Source organism: Pseudophryne corroboree, chromosome 11 (assembly GCF_028390025.1).
Source record: "Pseudophryne corroboree isolate aPseCor3 chromosome 11, aPseCor3.hap2, whole genome shotgun sequence".
Classification (NCBI taxonomy): domain Eukaryota; kingdom Metazoa; phylum Chordata; class Amphibia; order Anura; family Myobatrachidae; genus Pseudophryne; species Pseudophryne corroboree.
The window spans coordinates 18,290,590-18,310,638 of NC_086454.1; the positions used below are offsets into that span (position 1 = coordinate 18,290,590).

General features: G+C 48.3%; 1 protein-coding gene across 2 annotated transcripts in view; it reads right to left on the reverse strand.

The window, feature by feature from the left end:
- CARS1 (cysteinyl-tRNA synthetase 1) overlaps positions 1-20,049 on the reverse strand; it is a 69,784-nt gene that overhangs the window by 24,257 nt on the left and 25,478 nt on the right. For both annotated transcript variants that reach the window (XM_063946325.1, XM_063946324.1), the window contains 9 exons: positions 17,971-18,067; positions 17,412-17,510; positions 16,037-16,186; positions 15,736-15,876; positions 15,447-15,535; positions 15,223-15,344; positions 15,022-15,134; positions 14,009-14,137; positions 13,780-13,909 (listed from right to left, as the gene is read on the reverse strand). In XM_063946325.1, coding sequence (XP_063802395.1) covers positions 13,780-13,909; positions 14,009-14,137; positions 15,022-15,134; positions 15,223-15,344; positions 15,447-15,535; positions 15,736-15,876; positions 16,037-16,186; positions 17,412-17,510; positions 17,971-18,067 — 1,070 coding nt within the window. The remainder of the gene's footprint in view (positions 1-13,779; positions 13,910-14,008; positions 14,138-15,021; positions 15,135-15,222; positions 15,345-15,446; positions 15,536-15,735; positions 15,877-16,036; positions 16,187-17,411; positions 17,511-17,970; positions 18,068-20,049) is intronic.

A 20,049-nucleotide genomic window follows, 5' to 3' on the forward strand; every position in this document is an offset into this window, starting at 1 on the left:
GGCGGCCGTATCTGGAGACGGTACCGCCACTTGTTTTGATAAGCGTGTGAGCGCCTTATCCACCCTAAGGGGTGTTTTCCAACGCGCCCTAACTTCTGGCGGGAAAGGGTAAACCGCCAATAATTTTCTATCGGGGGAACCCCGCGCCTCATCACACACTTCATTTAATTTATCTGATTCAGGAAAAACTATAGGTAGTTTTTCCACACCCCACATAATACCCTTTTTTGTGGTACTTGTAGTATCAGAAATATGTAACACCTCCTTCATTGCCCTTAACAAGTAACGTGTGGCCCTAAAGGAAAATACGTTTGTTTCTTCACCGTCGACACTGGAGTCAGTGTCCGTGTCTGTGTCGACCGACTGAGGTAAAAATAAGATTTTACTTACCGATAAATCTATTTCTCGTAGTCCGTAGTGGATGCTGGGGACTCCGTCAGGACCATGGGGATTAGCGGCTCCGCAGGAGACAGGGCACAAAAGTAAAAGCTTTAGGATCAGGTGGTGTGCACTGGCTCCTCCCCCTATGACCCTCCTCCAAGCCTCAGTTAGGATACTGTGCCCGGACGAGCGTACACAATAAGGAAGGATTTTGAATCCCGGGTAAGACTCATACCAGCCACACCAATCACACTGTACAACCTGTGATCTGAACCCAGTTAACAGCATGATAACAGCAGAGCCTCTGAAAAGATGGCTCACAACAATAAAAACCCGATTTTTGTAACAATAACTATGTACAAGTATTGCAGACAATCCGCACTTGGGATGGGCGCCCAGCATCCACTACGGACTACGAGAAATAGATTTATCGGTAAGTAAAATCTTATTTTCTCTGACGTCCTAGTGGATGCTGGGGACTCCGTCAGGACCATGGGGATTATACCAAAGCTCCCAAACGGGCGGGAGAGTGCGGATGACTCTGCAGCACCGAATGAGAGAACTCCAGGTCCTCTTTAGCCAGGGTATCAAATTTGTAGAATTTTACAAACGTGTTCTCCCCCGACCACGTAGCTGCTCGGCAGAGTTGTAATGCCGAGACCCCTCGGGCAGCCGCCCAGGATGAGCCCACCTTCCTTGTGGAATGGGCCTTGACAGATTTAGGCTGTGGCAGGCCTGCCACAGAATGTGCAAGTTGAAATGTGCTACAAATCCAACGAGCAATCGTCTGCTTAGAAGCAAGAGCACCCAGTTTGTTGGGTGCATACAGGATAACAGCGAGTCAGTTTTCCTGACTCCAGCCGTCCTGGAAACCTATATTTTCAGGGCCCTGACAACATCTAGCAACTTGGAGTCCTCCAAGTCCCTAGTAGCCGCAGGTACCACAATAAGCTGGTTCAGGTGAAACGCTGACACCACCTTAGGAAGAAACTGGGGACGAGTCCGCAGCTCTGCCCTGTCCGAATGGACAATCAGATATGGCTTTTGTGAGACAAAGCCGCCAATTCTGACACTCGCCTGGCCGAGGCCAGGGCCAACAGCATGGTCACTTTTCATGTGAGATATTTCAAATCCACAGATTTGAGCGGTTTAAAATGTGATTTGAGGAATCCCAGAACTACGTTGAGATCCCACAGTGCCACTGGAGGCACAAAAAGGGGGTTGTATATGCAATACTCCCTTGACAAACTTCTGGACTTCAGGAACTGAAGCCAATTCTTTCTGGAAGAAAATTGACAGGGCCGAAATTTGAACCTTAATGGACCCCAATTTGAGGCCCATAGACACTCCTGTTTGCAGGAAATGCAGGAATCGACCGAGTTGAAATTTCTTCGTGGGGCCTTCCTGGCCTCACACCACGCAACATATTTTCGCCACATGTGGTGATAATGTTTTGCGGTCACCTCCTTCCTGGCTTTGACCAGGGTAGGAATGACCTCTTCCGGAATGCCTTTTTCCCTTAGGATCTGGCGTTCCACCGCCATGCCGTCAAACGCAGCCGCGGTAAGTCTTGGAACAGACCTGGTACTTGCTGAAGCAAGTCCCTTCTTAGCGGCAGAGGCCATGAGTCCTCTGTGAGCATTTCTTGAAGTTCCGGGTGCCACGTCCTTCTTGGCCAATCCGGAGCCACGAGTATAGTTCTTACTCCTCTACGTCTTATAATTCTCAGTACCTTGGTTATGAGAAGCAGAGGAGGGAACACATACACCGACTGGTACACCCACGGTGTTACCAGAACGTCCACAGATATTGCCTGAGGGTCTCTTGACCTGGCGCAATACCTGTCCAGTTTTTTGTTCAGGCGGGACGCCATCATGTCCACCTTTGGTCTTTCCCAACGGTTCACAATCATGTGGAATACTTCCCGATGAAGTCCCCACTCTCCCGGGTGGAGGTCGTGCCTGCTGAGGAAGTCTGCTTCCCAGTTGTCCACTCCCGGAATGAACACTGCTGACAGTGCTATCACATGATTTTTCGCCCAGCGAAGAATCCTTGCAGTTTCTGCCATTGCCCTTCTGCTTCTTGTGCCGCCCTGTCTGTTTACGTGGGCGACTGCCGTGATGTTGTCCCACTGGATCAATACCGGCTGACCTTGAAGCAGAGGTCTTGCTAAGCTTAGAACATTGTAAATTGCCCTTAGCTCCAGTATATTTATGTGGAGAGAAGTCTCCAGACTTGATCACACTCCCTGGAAATTTTTTCCCTGTGTGACTGCTCCCCAGCCTCTCAGGCTGGCATCCGTGGTCACCAGGACCCAGTCCTGAATGCCGAATCTGCGGCCCTTTAGTAGATGAGCACTCTGCAGCCACCGCAGAAGAAACACCCTTGTCCTTGGAGACAGGGTTATCCGCTGATGCATCTGAAGATGCGATCCGGACCATTTTTCCAGCAGATCCCACTGAAAAGTTCTTGCGTGAAATCTACCGAATGGAATCGCTTCGTAAGAAGCCACCATTTTTCCCAGGACCCTTGTGCAATGATGCACTGACACTTTTCCTGGTTTTAGGAGGTTCCTGACTAGCTCGGATAACTCCCTGGCTTTCTTCTCCGGGAGAAACACCTTTTTCTGGACTGTGTCCAGAATCATCCCTAGGAACAGCAGACGTGTCGTCGGAAACAGCTGCGGTTTTGGAATATTTAGAATCCACCCGTGCTGTCGTAGAACTACTTGAGATAGTGCTACTCCGACCTCCAACTGTTCTCTGGACCTTGCCCCTATCAGGAGATCGTCCATTTTCTTTGAAGAAGAATCATCATTTCGGCCATTACCTTGGTAAGGACCCGGGGTGCCGTGGACAATCCAACCGGCAGCGTCTGAAACTGATAGTGACAGTTCTGTACCACGAACCTGAGGTACCCTTAGTGAGAAGGGCAAATTGGGACATGGAGGTAAGCATCCCTGATGTCCCGGGACACCATATAGTCCCCTTCTTCCTGGTTCGCTATCACTGCTCTGAGTGACTCCATCTTGATTTGAACCTTTGTATGTAAGTGTTCAACTATTTCAGATTTAGAATAGGTCTCACCGAGCCATCTGGCTTCAGTACCACAATATAGTGTGGAATAATACCCCTTTCCTTGTTGTAGGAGGGGTACGTTGATTATCACCTGCTGGGAATACAGCTTGTGAATTGTTTCCACTACTGCCTCCCTGTCGGAGGGAGACGTTGGTAAAGCAGACTTCAGGAACCTGCGAGGGGGAGACGTCTCGAATTTCCAATCTGTACCCCTGGGATACTACTTGTAGGATCCAGGGGTCCACTTGCGAGTGAGCCCACTGCGTGCTGAAACTCTTGAGACGACCCCCCCCACCGCACCTGAGTCCGCTTGTACGGCCCCAGCGTCATGCTGAGGACTTGGCAGAAGCGGTGGAGGGCTTCTGTTTCTGGGAATGGGCTGCCTGCTGCAGTCTTCTTCCCTTTCCTCTATCCCATGGCAGATATGACTGGCCTTTTGCCCGCTTTTGCACTTATGGGGACGAAAGGACTGAGGCTGAAAAGACGTTGTCTTTTTCTCCTTTATACGGCAATACTTCCATGTGCCGTTTGGAATCTGCATCACCTGACCACTGTCGTGTCCATAAACAACTTCTGGCAGATATGGACATCGCACTTACTGTTGATGCCAGAGTGCAAATATCCCTCTGTGCATCTCGCATATATAGAAATGCATCCTTTAAATGCTCTATAGTCAATAAAATACTGTCCCTGTCAAGGGTATCAATATTTTCAGTCAGGGAATCCGACCAAGCCACCCCAGCGCTGCACATCCAGGCTGAGGCGATCGCTGGTCGCAGTATAACACCAGTATGTGTGTATATACTTTTAGGATATTTTCCAGCCTCCTATCAGCTGGCTCCTTGAGGGCGGCCCTATCTGGAGACGGTACCGCCACTTGTTTTGATAAGCGTGTGAGCGCCTTATCCACCCTAAGGGGTGTTTCCCAACGCGCCCTAACTTCTGGCGGGAAAGGGTATACCGCCAATAATTTTCTATCGGGGGAAACCCACGCATCATCACACACTTCATTTAAGTTATCTGATTCAGGAAAAACTACAGGTAGTTTTTTCACACTCCACATAATACCCTTTTTTGTGGTACTTGTAGTATCAGAAATATGTAACACCTCCTTCATTGCCCTTAACAAGTAACGTGTGGCCCTAAAGGAAAATACGTTTGTTTCTTCACCGTCGACACTGGAGTCAGTGTCCGTGTCTGTGTCGACCGACTGAGGTAAAAGGACGTTTTAACGCCCCTGACGGTGTTTGAGACGCCTGGACAGGTACTAATTGGTTTGCCGGCCGTCTCATGTCGTCAACCGACCTTGCAGCGTGTTGACATTATCACGTAATTCCTTAAATAAGCCATCCATTCCGGTGTCGACTCCCTAGAGAGTGACATCACCATTACAGGCAATTGCTCCGCCTCCTCACCAACATCGTCCTCATACATGTCGACACACACGTACCGACACACAGCACACACACAGGGAATGCTCTGATAGAGGACAGGACCCCACTAGCCCTTTGGGGAGACAGAGGGAGAGTTTGCCAGCACACACCAAAAACGCTATAATTATACAGGGACAACCTTTATATAAGTGTTTTTCCCTTATAGCATTTTAATATATATAGTCATATCGCCAAATAAGTGCCCCCCCTCTCTGTTTTAACCCTGTTTCTGTAGTGCAGTGGAGAGCCTGGGAGCCTTCCCACCAGCATTTCTGTGAGGGAAAATGGCGCTGTGTGCTGAGGAGAATAGGCCCCGCCCCCTTTTCGGCGGGCTTCTTCTCCCGTTTTTCTGAGACCTGGCAGGGGTTAAATACATCCATATAGCCCCCAGGGGCTATATGTGATGTATTTTTAGCCAGAATAAGGTACTATCATTGCTGCCCAGGGCGCCCCCCCCAGCGCCCTGCACCCTCAGTGACCGCTGCTATGAAGTGTGCTGACAACAATGGCGCACAGCTGCAGTGCTGTGCGCTACCTTATGAAGACTGAAAAGTCTTCTGCCGCCGGTTTCTGGACCTCTTCACTTTTCGGCATCTGCAAGGGGGTCGGCGGCGCGGCTCCGGGACGAACCCCAGGGTGAGACCTGTGTTCCGACTCCCTCTGGAGCTAATGGTGTCCAGTAGCCTAAGAAGCCAATCCATCCTGCACGCAGGTGAGTTCACTTCTCTCCCCTAAGTCCCTCGATGCAGTGAGCCTGTTGCCAGCAGGACTCACTGAAAATAAAAAACCTAACAAAACTTTTACTCTAAGCAGCTCTTTAGGAGAGCCACCTAGATTGCACCCTTCTCGGCCGGGCACAAAAATCTAACTGAGGCTTGGAGGAGGGTCATAGGGGGAGGAGCCAGTGCACACCACCTGATCCTAAAGCTTTTACTTTTGTGCCCTGTCTCCTGCGGAGCCGCTAATCCCCATGGTCCTGACGGAGTCCCCAGCATCCACTAGGACGTCAGAGAAAATAAGAATTTACTTACCGATAATTCTATTTCTCGTAGTCCGTAGTGGATGCTGGGGACTCCGTCAGGACCATGGGGAATAGCGGGCTCCGCAGGAGACAGGGCACATCTAAAAAGCTTTTTAGGTCACATGGTGTGTACTGGCTCCTCCCCCTATGACCCTCCTCCAAGCCTCAGTTAGGTACTGTGCCCGGACGAGCGTACACAATAAGGAAGGATCTTGAATCCCGGGTAAGACTCATACCAGCCACACCAATCACACCGTACAACTTGTGATCTGAACCCAGTTAACAGTATGATAACAAAACGAAGTAGCCTCCGAAAAGATGGCTCACAACAATAGTAATAACCCGATTTTTGTAACAATAACTATGTACAAGCATTGCAGACAATCCGCACTTGGGATGGGCGCCCAGCATCCACTACGGACTACGAGAAATAGAATTATCGGTAAGTAAATTCTTATTTTCTCTAACGTCCTAGTGGATGCTGGGGACTCCGTCAGGACCATGGGGATTATACCAAAGCTCCCAAACGGGCGGGAGAGTGCGGATGACTCTGCAGCACCGAATGAGAGAACTCCAGGTCCTCCTTAGCCAGAGTATCAAAATTTGTAAAATTTTACAAACGTGTTCTCCCCTGACCACGTAGCTGCTCGGCAAAGTTGTAATGCCGAGACTCCTCGGGCAGCCGCCCAGGATGAGCCCACCTTCCTTGTGGAATGGGCATCTACATATTTCGTCTGTGGCAGGCCTGCCACAGAATGTGCAAGCTGAATTGTACTACAAATCCAGCGTGCAATAGACTGCTTAGAAGCATGAGCACCCAGCTTGTTGGGTGTATACAGTATAAACAGCAAGTCAGACTTTCTGACTCCAGCCGTCCTAACTATATATATATATATATATTTTTAGGGCCCTGACCACGTCTAGTAACTTGGAGTCCTCCAAGTCCCTAGTAGCCGCAGGCACCACAAGAGGTTGTTTCAGGTGAAAACGCTGACACCCCTTCATGAAGAAACTGGAGACGAGTCCCAGTTCTGTCCTGCTCAAATGGAAAATTTTAATATGGGCTTTTGTAAGACAAAGCCGCCCATTCTGACAATCGCCTGGCCGAGGCCAGGGCTAACAACATGGTCACTTCCCATGTGAGATATTTGTCAACAGCATGGTCACTTTCCATGTGAGATATTTCAAATCCACAGATTTGAGCGGTTCAAACCAATATGATTTTAAGAAATCCCAACACTATGTTGAGATCTCACGGTGCCCCTAGGGGCACAAAAAAGCTGTATATGCAATACATCCTTTACAATCTGGACTTCAGGAACAGAAGTCAATTCTTTCTGGAAGAAAATCTACAGGGCCGAAATTTAAATGTTAATGAACCCCAATTTGAGGTCCAAAACACTCCTGTTTTCAGGAAGTGTAGAAATCGACCTAGTTGAATTTCCGTCGTGGAGCCTTCCTGGCCTCACCCACGCAACATATTTTCACCACATGTGGTGATGACGTTGTGCGGTCACCTCCTTCCTGGCTTTGACCAGGGTAGGTATGACCTCTTATGGAATGCCTTTTCCCCTCAGGATCCGGCATTCAACCGCCATGCCGTCAAACGCAGCCGCGGTAAGTCTTGGAATAGACATGGTACTTGCTGAATCAAGTCCCTTCTTAGCTCCCCAGGCCCTTAGTCCTCTGTGAGCATTTCTTGAAGTTCCGGGTACCAAGTCCCTCTTGGCCAATCCGGAGCCACTAGTATAGTTCATACTCCTCTATGTCTTATAATTCTCAATACCCTGGTTATGAGAAACAGAGGAGGGAACACATACACAGACTGGTACACCCACGGTGTTACCAGAACATCCACAGCTATCGCCTGAAGGTCTCATGACCTGGCGGAATACCTGTCCCGTTTTTGTTCGGGCGGGACGCCATCATGTCCACCTTTGGTCTTTGCCAACGGTCCACAATCATGTTGAAAAACTTCCCTATGAAGTTTCCACTCTCCCGGGTGGAGGTCATGCCTGCTGAGGAAGTCTGCTTCCCAGTCGTCCACTCCCGGAAAGAACACTGCTGACAGTGCTATCACATGATTTTCCGCCTAGCGAAAAATCCTTGCAGTTTTCACTGCCCTCCTGCTTCTTGTGCCGCCCTTCTGTTTACGTGGGCGACTGCCGTGATGTTATCCCACTGGATCAATACCGGCTGACCTTGAAGCAGAGGTCTAGCTAAGTTTAGAGCATTATAAATTTGCTCTAAGCTTATTTATGCGGAGAGAATTCTCCAGACTTAATCACACTTCCCTGGAAATTTTTTCCCTGTGTGACTGTTCCCCAGCCTCTCAGGCTGGCCTCCGTGGTCACCGGCATCCAATCCTGAATGCCGAATCTGCGGCCCTCTAGAAGATGAGCACTCTGTAATCACCACAGGAGAGACACCCTTTTCCTTGGATATAGGGTTATCCGCTGATGCATCTGAGGATGCGATCCGGACCATTTGTCCAGCAGATCCCACTGAAGAGTTCTTGCGGGAAATCTGCCGAATGGAATTGCTTCGTAATAAGCCACCATTTTTACCAGGACTCTTGTGCAATGATGCACTGACACTTTTCCTGGTTTTAGGAGGATCCCGATTAGCTCGGATAACTCCCTGGTTTTCTCCACTGGGAGAAACACGTTTTTCTGGACTGTGTCCAGAATCTTCCCTAGGAACAGTAGACGTGTCGTCGGAAAAAGCTGCGATTTTGGAATATTTAGAATCCACTCGTGCTGTCGTAGAACTACTTAAGATAGTGCTACTCCGACCTCCAACTGTTCTCTGGACCTTGCCCTTATCAGGAAAGCGTCCATGTTTCTTTTAAGAAAAATCATCATTCCGGCCATTACCTTGGTAAAGACCCGGGGCGCCGTGGACCATCCAAACGGCAGCGTCTGAACCGATAGTGACAGTTCTGTACCAGGAACCTGAAGTACCCTTGGTGAGAAGGGCAAATTTGGACCTGTAGGTAAACGTCCCTGATATCCAGTGACATCATATCGTCCCCTTCTTCCTGGTTCGCTATCACTGCTCCGAGTGACTCCATCTTGATTTGAACGCTTGTATGTAAGTGTTCAAATATTTCAGATCTCACCGAGCCGGTTGGCTTCAGTACCACAATATAGTGTGGAATACTACCCCCTTCCTTGTTGTAAGAAGGGTACTTTGATTATCACCTGCTGGGAATACAGCCTGTGAATTGTGTGAGGGGGAGACGTCTCGAATTTCCAATGTACACCTGGGATATTACATGTAGGATCCCGGAGTTCCCTTGCGAGTGTTGCTGAAACTCTTGAGATGACCCCCTACCGCACCTGAGTCCGCTTGTACGGCCCCAGCGTTATGCTGCGGACTTGGCAGAAGCCGTGAGGAGCTTCTGTTCCTGGGAATGAGCTGCTTGCTGCAGTCTTCTTCCCTTTCCTCTCCCCCTGGGCAGATATGACTGGCCTTCGCCCGCCTGCCCGTATGGGGACGAAAGGACTGAGACTGAAAAGACTGTGTCCTTTTCTGCCAATATGTGACTCGGGGTAACAAAAGGTGGATTTTTCAGCTGTTGCCATGGCCACCAGGTCCAATGGACCGCCCCTTTATACGGCAATACTTCCATATGCCGTCTGGAATCTGCCTCACCTGACCACTGTCGTGTCTTCGTCTGGCAGATATGTACATCACATTTACTCTTGATGCCAGAATGCAAATATGCCTCTGCGCATCACACATATATAGAAATGCATCCTTAAAATGCTCTATAGACAATAAAATCCTGTCCCTGTCAAGGGTATCAAAATTTTCAGTCAGGAAATCCGACCAAGCCCCCTCAGCGCTGCACATCCAGGCTGAGGCGATTGCTGGTCGTAGTATAACACCAGTATGTGTGTATATACTGTTATGATATTTTCCAGCTTCCTATCAGCTGGCTCCTTGAGGGCGGCCGTATCTGGAAACGGTAACGCCATGTTTTTTATAAGCGTGTGAGCGCCTTGTCCACCCTAAGGTGTGTTTTCCAACTCGCCCTTACTACTGGCGGGAAAAAGGGTATACCGCCCATAACTTTCTGTCGGAGGAACCCCACGTATCATCACACACTTCATTTAATTTATCTGATTTAGGCAAAACTACAAGTAGTTTTTTCCCACCCTACAAAATACCCTTATTTGTGGTACTTGTGGTATCAGAAATACGTAACACCTCCTTCATTGCCCTTAACACGTAACTTGTGGCCCTAAAGGAAAAATACGTTTGTTTCTTCACCGTCGACACTGGGGTCAGTGTCCGTGTCAGTGTCTGTCGACCGACTGAGGTAAATGGGCGTTTTTACAAGCCCCTGACGGTGTCTGAGACGCCTGGACCGATACTAATTTGTCCGCCGGCTGTCTCATGTCGTCAACCGGCTTGCAGCGTGTTGACATTATCACGTAATTCCATAAGTAAGCCATCCATTCTGGTGTCGACTCCCTAGAGAGTGACATCACCATTACAGGCAATTTTCTCCGTCTCCTCACCAACATTTTCCTCATACATGTCGACACACACGTACCGACCTACAGCACACACATACAGGGAATGCTCTGATAGAGGACAGGACCCACTAGCCCTTTGGGGAGACAGAGGGAGAGTTTGCCAGCACACACCAAAAGCGCCATAATGTATATAACAACCCTAGAAGGTGTTGTTTCTATATATGGGCTCTTAATATATAATTATATCGCCAATTTATGCCCCCCTTCTCTTTAACCCTGTTTCTGTAGTGCAGGGGAGAGTGGGAGCCTTCCTCACCAGCGGAGCTGGTCAGGAAAATGGCGCTGAGTGCTGAGGAGAATAAGCTCCGCCCCTTTCACGGCGGGCTTTTCTCCCGGTTATTAGGAAAACTGGCCTGGGTTAAATACATACATATAGCCTTAATGGCTATATGTGATGTATTTATTTGCCAAATAGGTATTTATATTGCTGCCCAGGGCGCCCCCAGCAGCGCCCTGCACCCTCCGTGACCGTGTCAGTGAGCCGTGTAGCAACAATGGCGCACAGCTGCAGTGCTGTGCGCTACCTCTCTGAAGACTGTGAAGTCTTCTGCCGCCTGTTTCCGGACCTCCGTTCCGCCGTCTTTCTTCAGCGTCTGTAAGGGGGATCGGCGGCGCGGCTCCGGGACGAACCCCAGGCTGACCTGTGTTCCGACTCCCTCTGGAGCTCAGTGTCCAGTAGCCTAAAACTTCAATCCTCCTGCACGCAGGTGAGTTGCAAGTCTCTCCCCTAAGTCCCTCGTTGCAGTGATCCTGTCGCCAGCAGGAATCACTGATTAGAAACCTAAAAAAAAACTTTACTAAACAGCTCCTTAAGAGAGCCATCCAGTTTGCACCCTTCTCGGACGGGCACAAAAACCTAACTGAGGCTTGGAGGAGGGTCATAGGGGGAGGAGCCAGTACACACCATGTGACCTAAAAAGCTTTTTAGATGTGCCCTGTCTCCTGCGGAGCCCGCTATTCCCCATGGTCCTGACGGAGTCCCCAGCATCCACTAGGACGTTAGAGAAATGGGCATTATAACGTCCCTGACGGTGTTTTAGACGCCTGGACAGATACTAATATGTTTGCCGGCCGTCTCATGTTGTCAACCGACTTGCAGCGTGTTGACATTATCACGTAATTCCTTAAATAAGCCATCTATTCCGGTGTCGACTCCCTAGAGAGTGACATCACCATTACAGGCAATTTGCTCCGCCTCCCAACATCGTCCTCATACATGTCGACACACACGTACCGACACACAGCACACACACAGGGAATGCTCTGATAGAGGACAGGACCCACTAGCCCTTTGGGGAGACAGAGGGAGAGTTTGCCAGCACACACCAAAAACGCTATAATTATACAGGGACAACCTTTATATAAGTGCTTTTCCCTTATAGCATTTTAAAATATGTAGTCATATCGCCAAATCAGTGCCCCCCCTCTCTGTTTTAACCCTGTTTCTGTAGTGCAGTGCAGGGGAGAGCTTGGGAGCCTTCCCACCAGCATTTCTGTGAGGGAAAATGGCGCTGTGTGCTGAGGAGAATAGGCCCCGCCCCCTTTTCGGCGGGCTTCTTCTCCCGTTTTTCTGAGACCTGGCAGGGGTTAAATACATCCATATAGCCCCCAGGGGCTATATGTGATGTATTTTTAGCCAGAATAAGGTACTATCATTGCTGCCCAGGGCGCCCCCCCCAGCGCCCTGCACCCTCAGTGACCGCTGCTATGAAGTGTGCTGACAACAATGGCGCACAGCTGCAGTGCTGTGCGCTACCTTATGAAGACTGAAAAGTCTTCTGCCGCCGGTTTCTGGACCTCTTCACTTTTCGGCATCTGCAAGGGGGTCGGCGGCGCGGCTCCGGGACGAACCCCAGGGTGAGACCTGTGTTCCGACTCCCTCTGGAGCTAATGGTGTCCAGTAGCCTAAGAAGCCAATCCATCCTGCACGCAGGGGAGTTCACTTCTCTCCCCTAAGTCCCTCGATGCAGTGAGCCTGTTGCCAGCAGGACTCACTGAAAATAAAAAAACCTAACAAAACTTTTACTCTAAGCAGCTCTTTAGGAGAGCCACCTAGATTGCACCCTTCTCGGCCGGGCACAAAAATCTAACTGAGGCTTGGAGGAGGGTCATAGGGGGAGGAGCCAGTGCACACCACCTGATCCTAAAGCTTTTACTTTTGTGCCCTGTCTCCTGCGGAGCCGCTATTCCCCATGGTCCTGACGGAGTCCCCAGCATCCACTAGGACGTTAGAGAAAAAGTAATAGAATGAGGCACAAGGTATGGGGATGACTGACATGGGGACAAGGGCAGATAGAGGACGACATTGACGGCAACACAGGAGAGGAGACTACTAAGGAGGTAAAATAGTTCAGGAAATCCAGAGAGAAGATAAAGAATGAAGGCCCACATGTATTAAGCCTTAACAAGAGATAAAGTGGAGACGGATAAAGAGAGATAAAGTATCAGCCAAGAAACATACGTAGACCATATTTATCTCATTAAAGGAGCGGTACACAATGATTGCACATATATATCTATATGTACCTGCAATCCTTAGGTACAGCTATTAATGGAACCCAGCATATTCTTGGTCACCTCAGTGTCTGCCCACTGCTCTGACCCGCCTCAATCCCGTACCTGCCTGCTGCTGTCCCGTCCTCTGTCTGCCTGCTTCTCTGTCCCAACCTGTCCTGTCCCTATACTATGTTCTCACTGGCCTCTCCTGACTCCTGCTAGGCTCTGTCCTCTCTCCTTAGCAGTGGGAACCTCTGGACCCCGCACACCTCTCTGCCTGCTGCTCTGACCCGCCTCAATCCCGTATCTGCCTGCTGCTGCCCCGTCCTCTGTCTGCCTGCTTCTCTGTCCCAACCTGTCCTGTCCCTATACTATGTTCTCACTGGCCTCTCCTGACTCCTGCTAGGCTCTGTCCTCTCTCCTTAGCAGTGGGAACCTCTGGACCCCGCACACCTCTTTGCCTGCTGCTCTGTTGCACCACCGTCCTGGCTCCTGCTATGCTAGGGTACCTAGCAGGGGAAGCCACTGGACCCCACCACCCCCCGGCATGCATGCTGGAGACGGACCATGGCAGATTATATCTATAGAGCGAGAGAGAGCAAGAGCGAGATCTAGACAGACGGTTATTATCCGGTCTCATTTTATTACAGTTTATGCTGGCGCTATATGAATATATGTAATAAATACTGAGAGCTGTGATAGCAGCACACGTCACTCTATAGCCACTACCTGATCTCCTGTCATTACCAAAATCTACACCTATTTCCCCTGCATTATCCAAAGAGGACCAACAACGACCACACACCAATCCTCTGCACCTATACCTGTATTTTTCTGTAGTGCATCTTTTATAGTGATAAAGTTCTTCAGAGACTTGGACATTTTGCAGCCTGCGATGGTCAGGTGACCGGTATGCAGGAAGTAGCGCACCCAGTGGTCATTGTCGAAGTAAGCCTAGACGCAAGAGGAGCTCGATCAGTGAATATTACAGGAGCAATACAAGTGACAAGATTATCATCGGATCTTAGAAAAAGGTTCCTCATTTTCCCGTACCTCAGACTGCGCCAACTCATTATCATGGTGGGGAAAACGGAGATCGAACCCCCCTCCGTGAATGTCCATGGATTCTCCAAAGATAGAGCCAGCCATTGCCGAACACTCAATGTGCCAGCCAGGGCGACCCTGAAAGAAAGAAGGACAACATAATGTAACAGTCTAGTATACTGGGATAGTCAATGAATCAGTAAGTACAGCCGGTGAGCTGCAAACTCTTTTCTGAATAGAATATAGAACTACAGGTGCAACAGTAAGAGGCCCTTTCGCTACATTTGGGTCCTCCTACTACATAGGGCCTGGTGCTGAGCGGACAGATCTCTGGGCAGGGGCGTAAGCGGCGATTTCCTGCATACAGCCCATGTGCCGATGCAAATTTATGCATCCTTGTGTATGTCCGTCCTGATCTGCTCCGTGCGATTCTCAGCTATGCATGCAGGGAAAGGAAGCCTGTATCTCACTAATCTCTTGCACCTAGTATGGGGAGCCAACCGCTGTGCCAGGGCCCGATACTGGGAGGGGGTGTGGTCAGTGCAGGGAGGTGTGGCCAGACCCACTCATGTGAAAATATAAAAAAATGATAGCTGACGCGCATCTGCGTGCATCACAGATGGGGGTGCTGGTGTCATATCCGATGGGCGGCGGGTGTGATCGCCGAGTCCCGACCGCACATAACACAGGGAAAGAAAGGACCGACTGCTCCAGCAGCTGCCTGTCTTCCCAGCCCAGCACATAATCAGCACCTGCTGGGCTGGGGAGAAAGACTGTTGCAGTCAGACTTCTCTCTCAAGCATGAATGGCCGCTGTCTGTAACGGGTAAAATGGGGGTCAGCAGGACCCAGGACCCTCCAACAGGGCCAGACAAAGAGTATCCGCTCCCAGATATCTTGTTCCTAGTATTATAAACTTGTACATGAATCGCTGCAAAGCAAATATTATTATACAAGAGAGAAGGGAAAATCATATTAGTGGCTCATTCATTTTATTTATGGAATAAACCCATCCATCCTGACCTTGCCCCAGGGAGAATCCCACGATGGTTCCCCTGGTTTAGATGCCTTCCACAGGGCGAAATCATTGGGCGACTGCTTCTCACTCAGCCGATCGGCCGAGATGCTGAGGTCCCCTGTATGCGGTGAGTCAATTAGCGGTCATCAGAAAGAAACGTCAGCTCTACAGACAAGTATTTACCCAGGAGGACGGTACCCGCTCACCTTCTCCCTCCTGAAGAGCTTTCTGATCTCCGACGGCTTCTGGCACTAACTTGGCGTAGTAATGTTTATCGCTGGCATGAAACTTTGCCGTACTGAAGTAAACAGACCCGCTGGACACATACCTAAAGAAAGGCGGAAAAAGTGGATGAATTCTGTTGGCAGCAAATGGTACAAAAATAAAAAACTTAAGAAGAAAAGATGATTAAATAAAGAGAACCCCTTACCCGTAACCATTATCCACAATTCTCTGCACAAACTCCACAATCTCTGGCACGTATTCACTAACCCGTGTGAGTACGTCTGGGGGTAGAACCTAGAAGAAATATGTCCGTTCACTCACATTTCAAAAATAAAACATTTACATGAAGGAAAATAAAGTTACAGATAAAAGATTTAAAATGAATGTAAATAATACACAATATTTAGGTGCTTTATATAGGACATGGTTAAAACAAATGCGCTACATCCATATCGAATGGACCAAGCCCTACGGACAAGCAGCGATCCACTTACATTCAGTGCATCCATGTCCTTGTGATATTCTCCTTCCCAGTACTTGGGGAGCTGTGAGAAGATAGAGTTGTCGGACACGTCTCCCCCTTTCTTGGTGTCCAGCCAGTCTGAGAGCAGATCTGCCGATTCCTCTAGTAATGTCTGGATAAAGAGAAATTAGTTGTTCTCCATACCAGCCAAATCATTCGAATACTAACTAAATAACCCAGGAAATAAAGGGGATTAAAGTGTGGGGGCATTTAGGGTACAGGTTCACTCTAGGTTCAGCAACCAAAGCAGAAGACGTCGCCATGGAACCCACCTGTGCGTACGTCTGAACTTCCTTGCCACATGCTGATTTACTGATCGCTTCTTCAAGGGGACGGATGGCGGCAGTCACCGCATTTTGAATCTTCTCCAGCATTTGCTTCTTATCCGGGTCTGTTGTCTCACCGATCTTTTGTACAAACGGCTAACGGGAACAGGAACAGCGGCGTGTTACTTGTGAGGGACAGAAGCATTTAAACATTATATAAGGAGGAATTATCACCCATAGACTACAATGGTGCAGACAAGAGACCAAATCAGCATTAAAAATAGTAACATGTTTATATAACCAAGCAGTAACTTTTGAACAAATGCTCTCAGATGATTGGTCAAAGACTAACAATTATGGCAATTAAGGCCTAATTTAATAACAAGGTGAGATGTTCCCAAAGGTATAAAAGCACCCATTACAGCCAATCAGACTTAAGCTTGTATTTGTTTTTACTGCCGAGCTTGGAAAACGACAGCCTACACCTGACTACTGCACCTTGCGCCATGTGAATACATACGCTTCTACACTTTTTAAAAACACCATTAACAAGGGCTCAGCAATGACCCCTTATTACAGGTCGTCCATGGGGAACAGCAGCCACCAACGTTACGTTACGCTGCACAATGTAATGTGACATTGTGGACGGGCAGAACACGGACTGAAAGGCCACACATGGACCACAACAAAACTATAGACCAGTGTTTCCCAAACGCCATTACCGTCCAGCTTTTAAGGATATCCATCCTTTAGCAGAGGTGACTGAATTAGTACCTCAGTCAATTTCATTTACCTATCTGTTCTCAAGAACGGATATCCTTAAAACCTGGCCTGTAATGGCGTAGTTTGGGAAACTCTGCTGTAGACAACATATCGGTGTGTATATTGCTGCAGTTTGCTCCTATGATGCTGTGTTGTACAATTATTGATTAGCAATGCCACATAAACACTAAGCACTAATCACATGGCACCTAATTCAGACCTGATCACAGCAGCAAATTTGTTACCAGTTGGGCAAAACCATGTGCAGTGCAGGGGGGGGTACGGGGGGCAGATGTAACATGTGCAGAGAGAGTTAGATTTGGGTGGGGTGTGATCAAATTGCAGTGTAAAAATAGAGCAGCCAGTATTTACTCTGCACAGAAACAATATAATCCACCCAAATCTAACTCCGTCTGCACATGTTACAGCTGCTCCCCCTGCACTGCACATGGTTTTGCCCAACTGCTAACAAATTGGCTGCTGCGATCAGGTCTGAATTACCCCCTAAGTGGTACGGTTTATGTTAGCTACTGCAAAAGGCTAATGTTATATTTATGTAGATGACACAATAAATACAAGTCTAACGCTGACACACATTCCTATGATCATACATACGTACCGCTAGCGCAGTGTTCACGTCACGCAGTACGGCGGCAGCCTGCGGATGGCTCTCTTTGTATTGCTGAAACAAATAGTTCTGCCTGGCCCGCTTTATGATCTAGTAATAGGGAGAAAGGCCAAAAACAACAAATGAAACAGACAATTAAAAAAAGAACCTGTAAAACCTAAAAGAGAAAAACATAATAAAACACGACTATATAACAATTATGTGTCTTCCCATCACCTGTAGCCATGTGTGCAGGGAACGGACAGCGTAAAATCTTGTATGTGGTCAGTAATCTTACAGGATGCGATGGGTTACTGGGTTATTATATAGAAATAGACCGCCTCTATACGCACGCTATTGTTACCTTCCCAGCTTATGCTATAGAAAGACGACCTCTATAAAACTATATTGTCCAAGTTTATTCTGTAGAAAAAAGATTTCTGTAAAACTAGACTGTATCATCTCTCATTAGTGTTATATAGAGGTAAGCCCATAAAAGCACTCACTGCTTATACCGTGGTACCCAGCAATACATATCCCCCATTAGCTCTCACAGAGATTAATCACTCACCTTGTCATCTATATCCGTGATATTCATGCAGTAAAAAACATCATATTTAAAATAGTCTTTTAAAACTCTTCTGAGGATATCAAAAGAAATATAGGACCTGCAAAGAAGAAAGGTGAATTCCTTAATAGGAGATTGATGTTGCAGAAATTCATGTACACATATGGTTTAAATGGACCATTACCAAATGCTGCAATGTACTTCATAAGCACAAAAAAATAATAAAAAAATAGTAACATATATATATATATATATATATATATATATATATATAGTACTAGGAAAGAAGAACAAGCGCCTTATGGTGCAGTAATTTTGTTAATAGTGTATTTATAAACACAAATAATGGAGAGATCCGTACCAGATGGCAACTTGTGTAAAGGCCTATCAATTCCTTATCCAGTGGCTGTTCTCCACCTATATATCAGGAGACATAGAACATCGCCATATAGTGTAATACCTTCATATATCAACCCCATGAGAGTCAGGAGTCTTCCATTGTTTTATACGGATTGGATAAAGACTTATCTGACACGTACAGGTTAAAGATTTGATTTGGTACGCGTGATTTATAGGGGTGGGACCCTGGTTGATATATGAAGGTATTACACTATATGGCGATGTTCTATGTCTCCTGATATATAGGTGGAGAACAGCCACTGGATAAGGAATTGATAGGCCTTTACACAAGTTGCCATCTGGTACGGATCTCTCCATTATTTGTGTTTATAAATACACTATTAACAAAATTACTGCACCATAAGGCGCTTGTTCTTCTTTCCTAGTACCATTTAAATTCCATGACTGAATATACCCGGGTCATTTACTGAAGAACTGAGCTGCCGCCAGGAAGTCTGGAGTGGGCCCATAGGATTTTGACGATCCGACCAATTTACTGAGGACTGTGACGGTTGTTTAGACTTTGTAAACAGCTTGTGACTGACCCCTAGAGGGAATTCCCGATTGCAGGATAAGCGCACTGATCTAAAAAACTTATATATATATATATATATATATATATATAGTCATCGTCTCTCCCTACTGTAACTGCCCGGAGAAATCAGAGGTCACCGTCTCCCCCTACTGTAACTGCCTGGGACATCAGAGGTCACCGTCTCTCCCTACTGTAACTGCCTGGGACATCAGAGGTCACCGTCTCTCCCTACTGTAACTGCCCGGGACATCAGAGGTCGCCATCTCTCCCCTACTGTAACCAACCGGGACATCAGAGGTCACCGTCTCTCCCTACTGTAACTGCCCAGGACATCAGAGGTCACCGTCTCTCCCTACTGTAACTGCCCGGGACATCAGAGGTCACCGTCTCTCCCTACTGTAACTGCCCGGGACATGAGAGGTCACCGTCTCTCCCTACTGTAACTGCCCGGGACATCAGAGGTCACCGTCTCTCCCTACTGTAACTGCCCGGGACATCAGAGGTCACCGTCTCTCCCTACTGTAACTGCCCGGGACATCAGAGGTCACCGTCTCTCCCTACTGTAACTGCCCGGGACATCAGAGGTCACCGTCTCTCCCCTACTGTAACCAACCGGGACATCAGAGGTCACCGTCTCTCCCCTACTGTAACCAACCGGGACATCAGAGGTCACAGTCTCTCCCTACTGTAACTGCCCGTGACATCAGAGGTCACCGTCTCTCCCTACTGTAACCAACCGGGACATCAGAGGTCACCGTCTCTCCCTACTGTAACTGCCCGGGACATCAGAGGTCACCGTCTCTCCCTACTGTAACTGCCTGGGACATCAGAGGTCACCGTCTCTCCCTACTGTAACTGCCCGGCACATCAGAGGTCACCATCTCTCCCCTACTGTAACCAACCGGGACATCAGAGGTCACAGTCTCTCCCTACTGTAACTGCCCGGCACATCAGTGGTCTCCGTCTCTCCCTACTGTAACTGCCCGGAGGCATCAGAGGTCACAGTCTCTCCCTACTGTAACTGCCCGGGACATCAGAGGTCACAGACTCTCCCTACTGTAACTGCCCGGGACATCAGAGGTCACCATCTCTCCCTACTGTAACTGCCCGGGACATCAGAGGTCACCGTCTCTCCCTACTGTAACTGC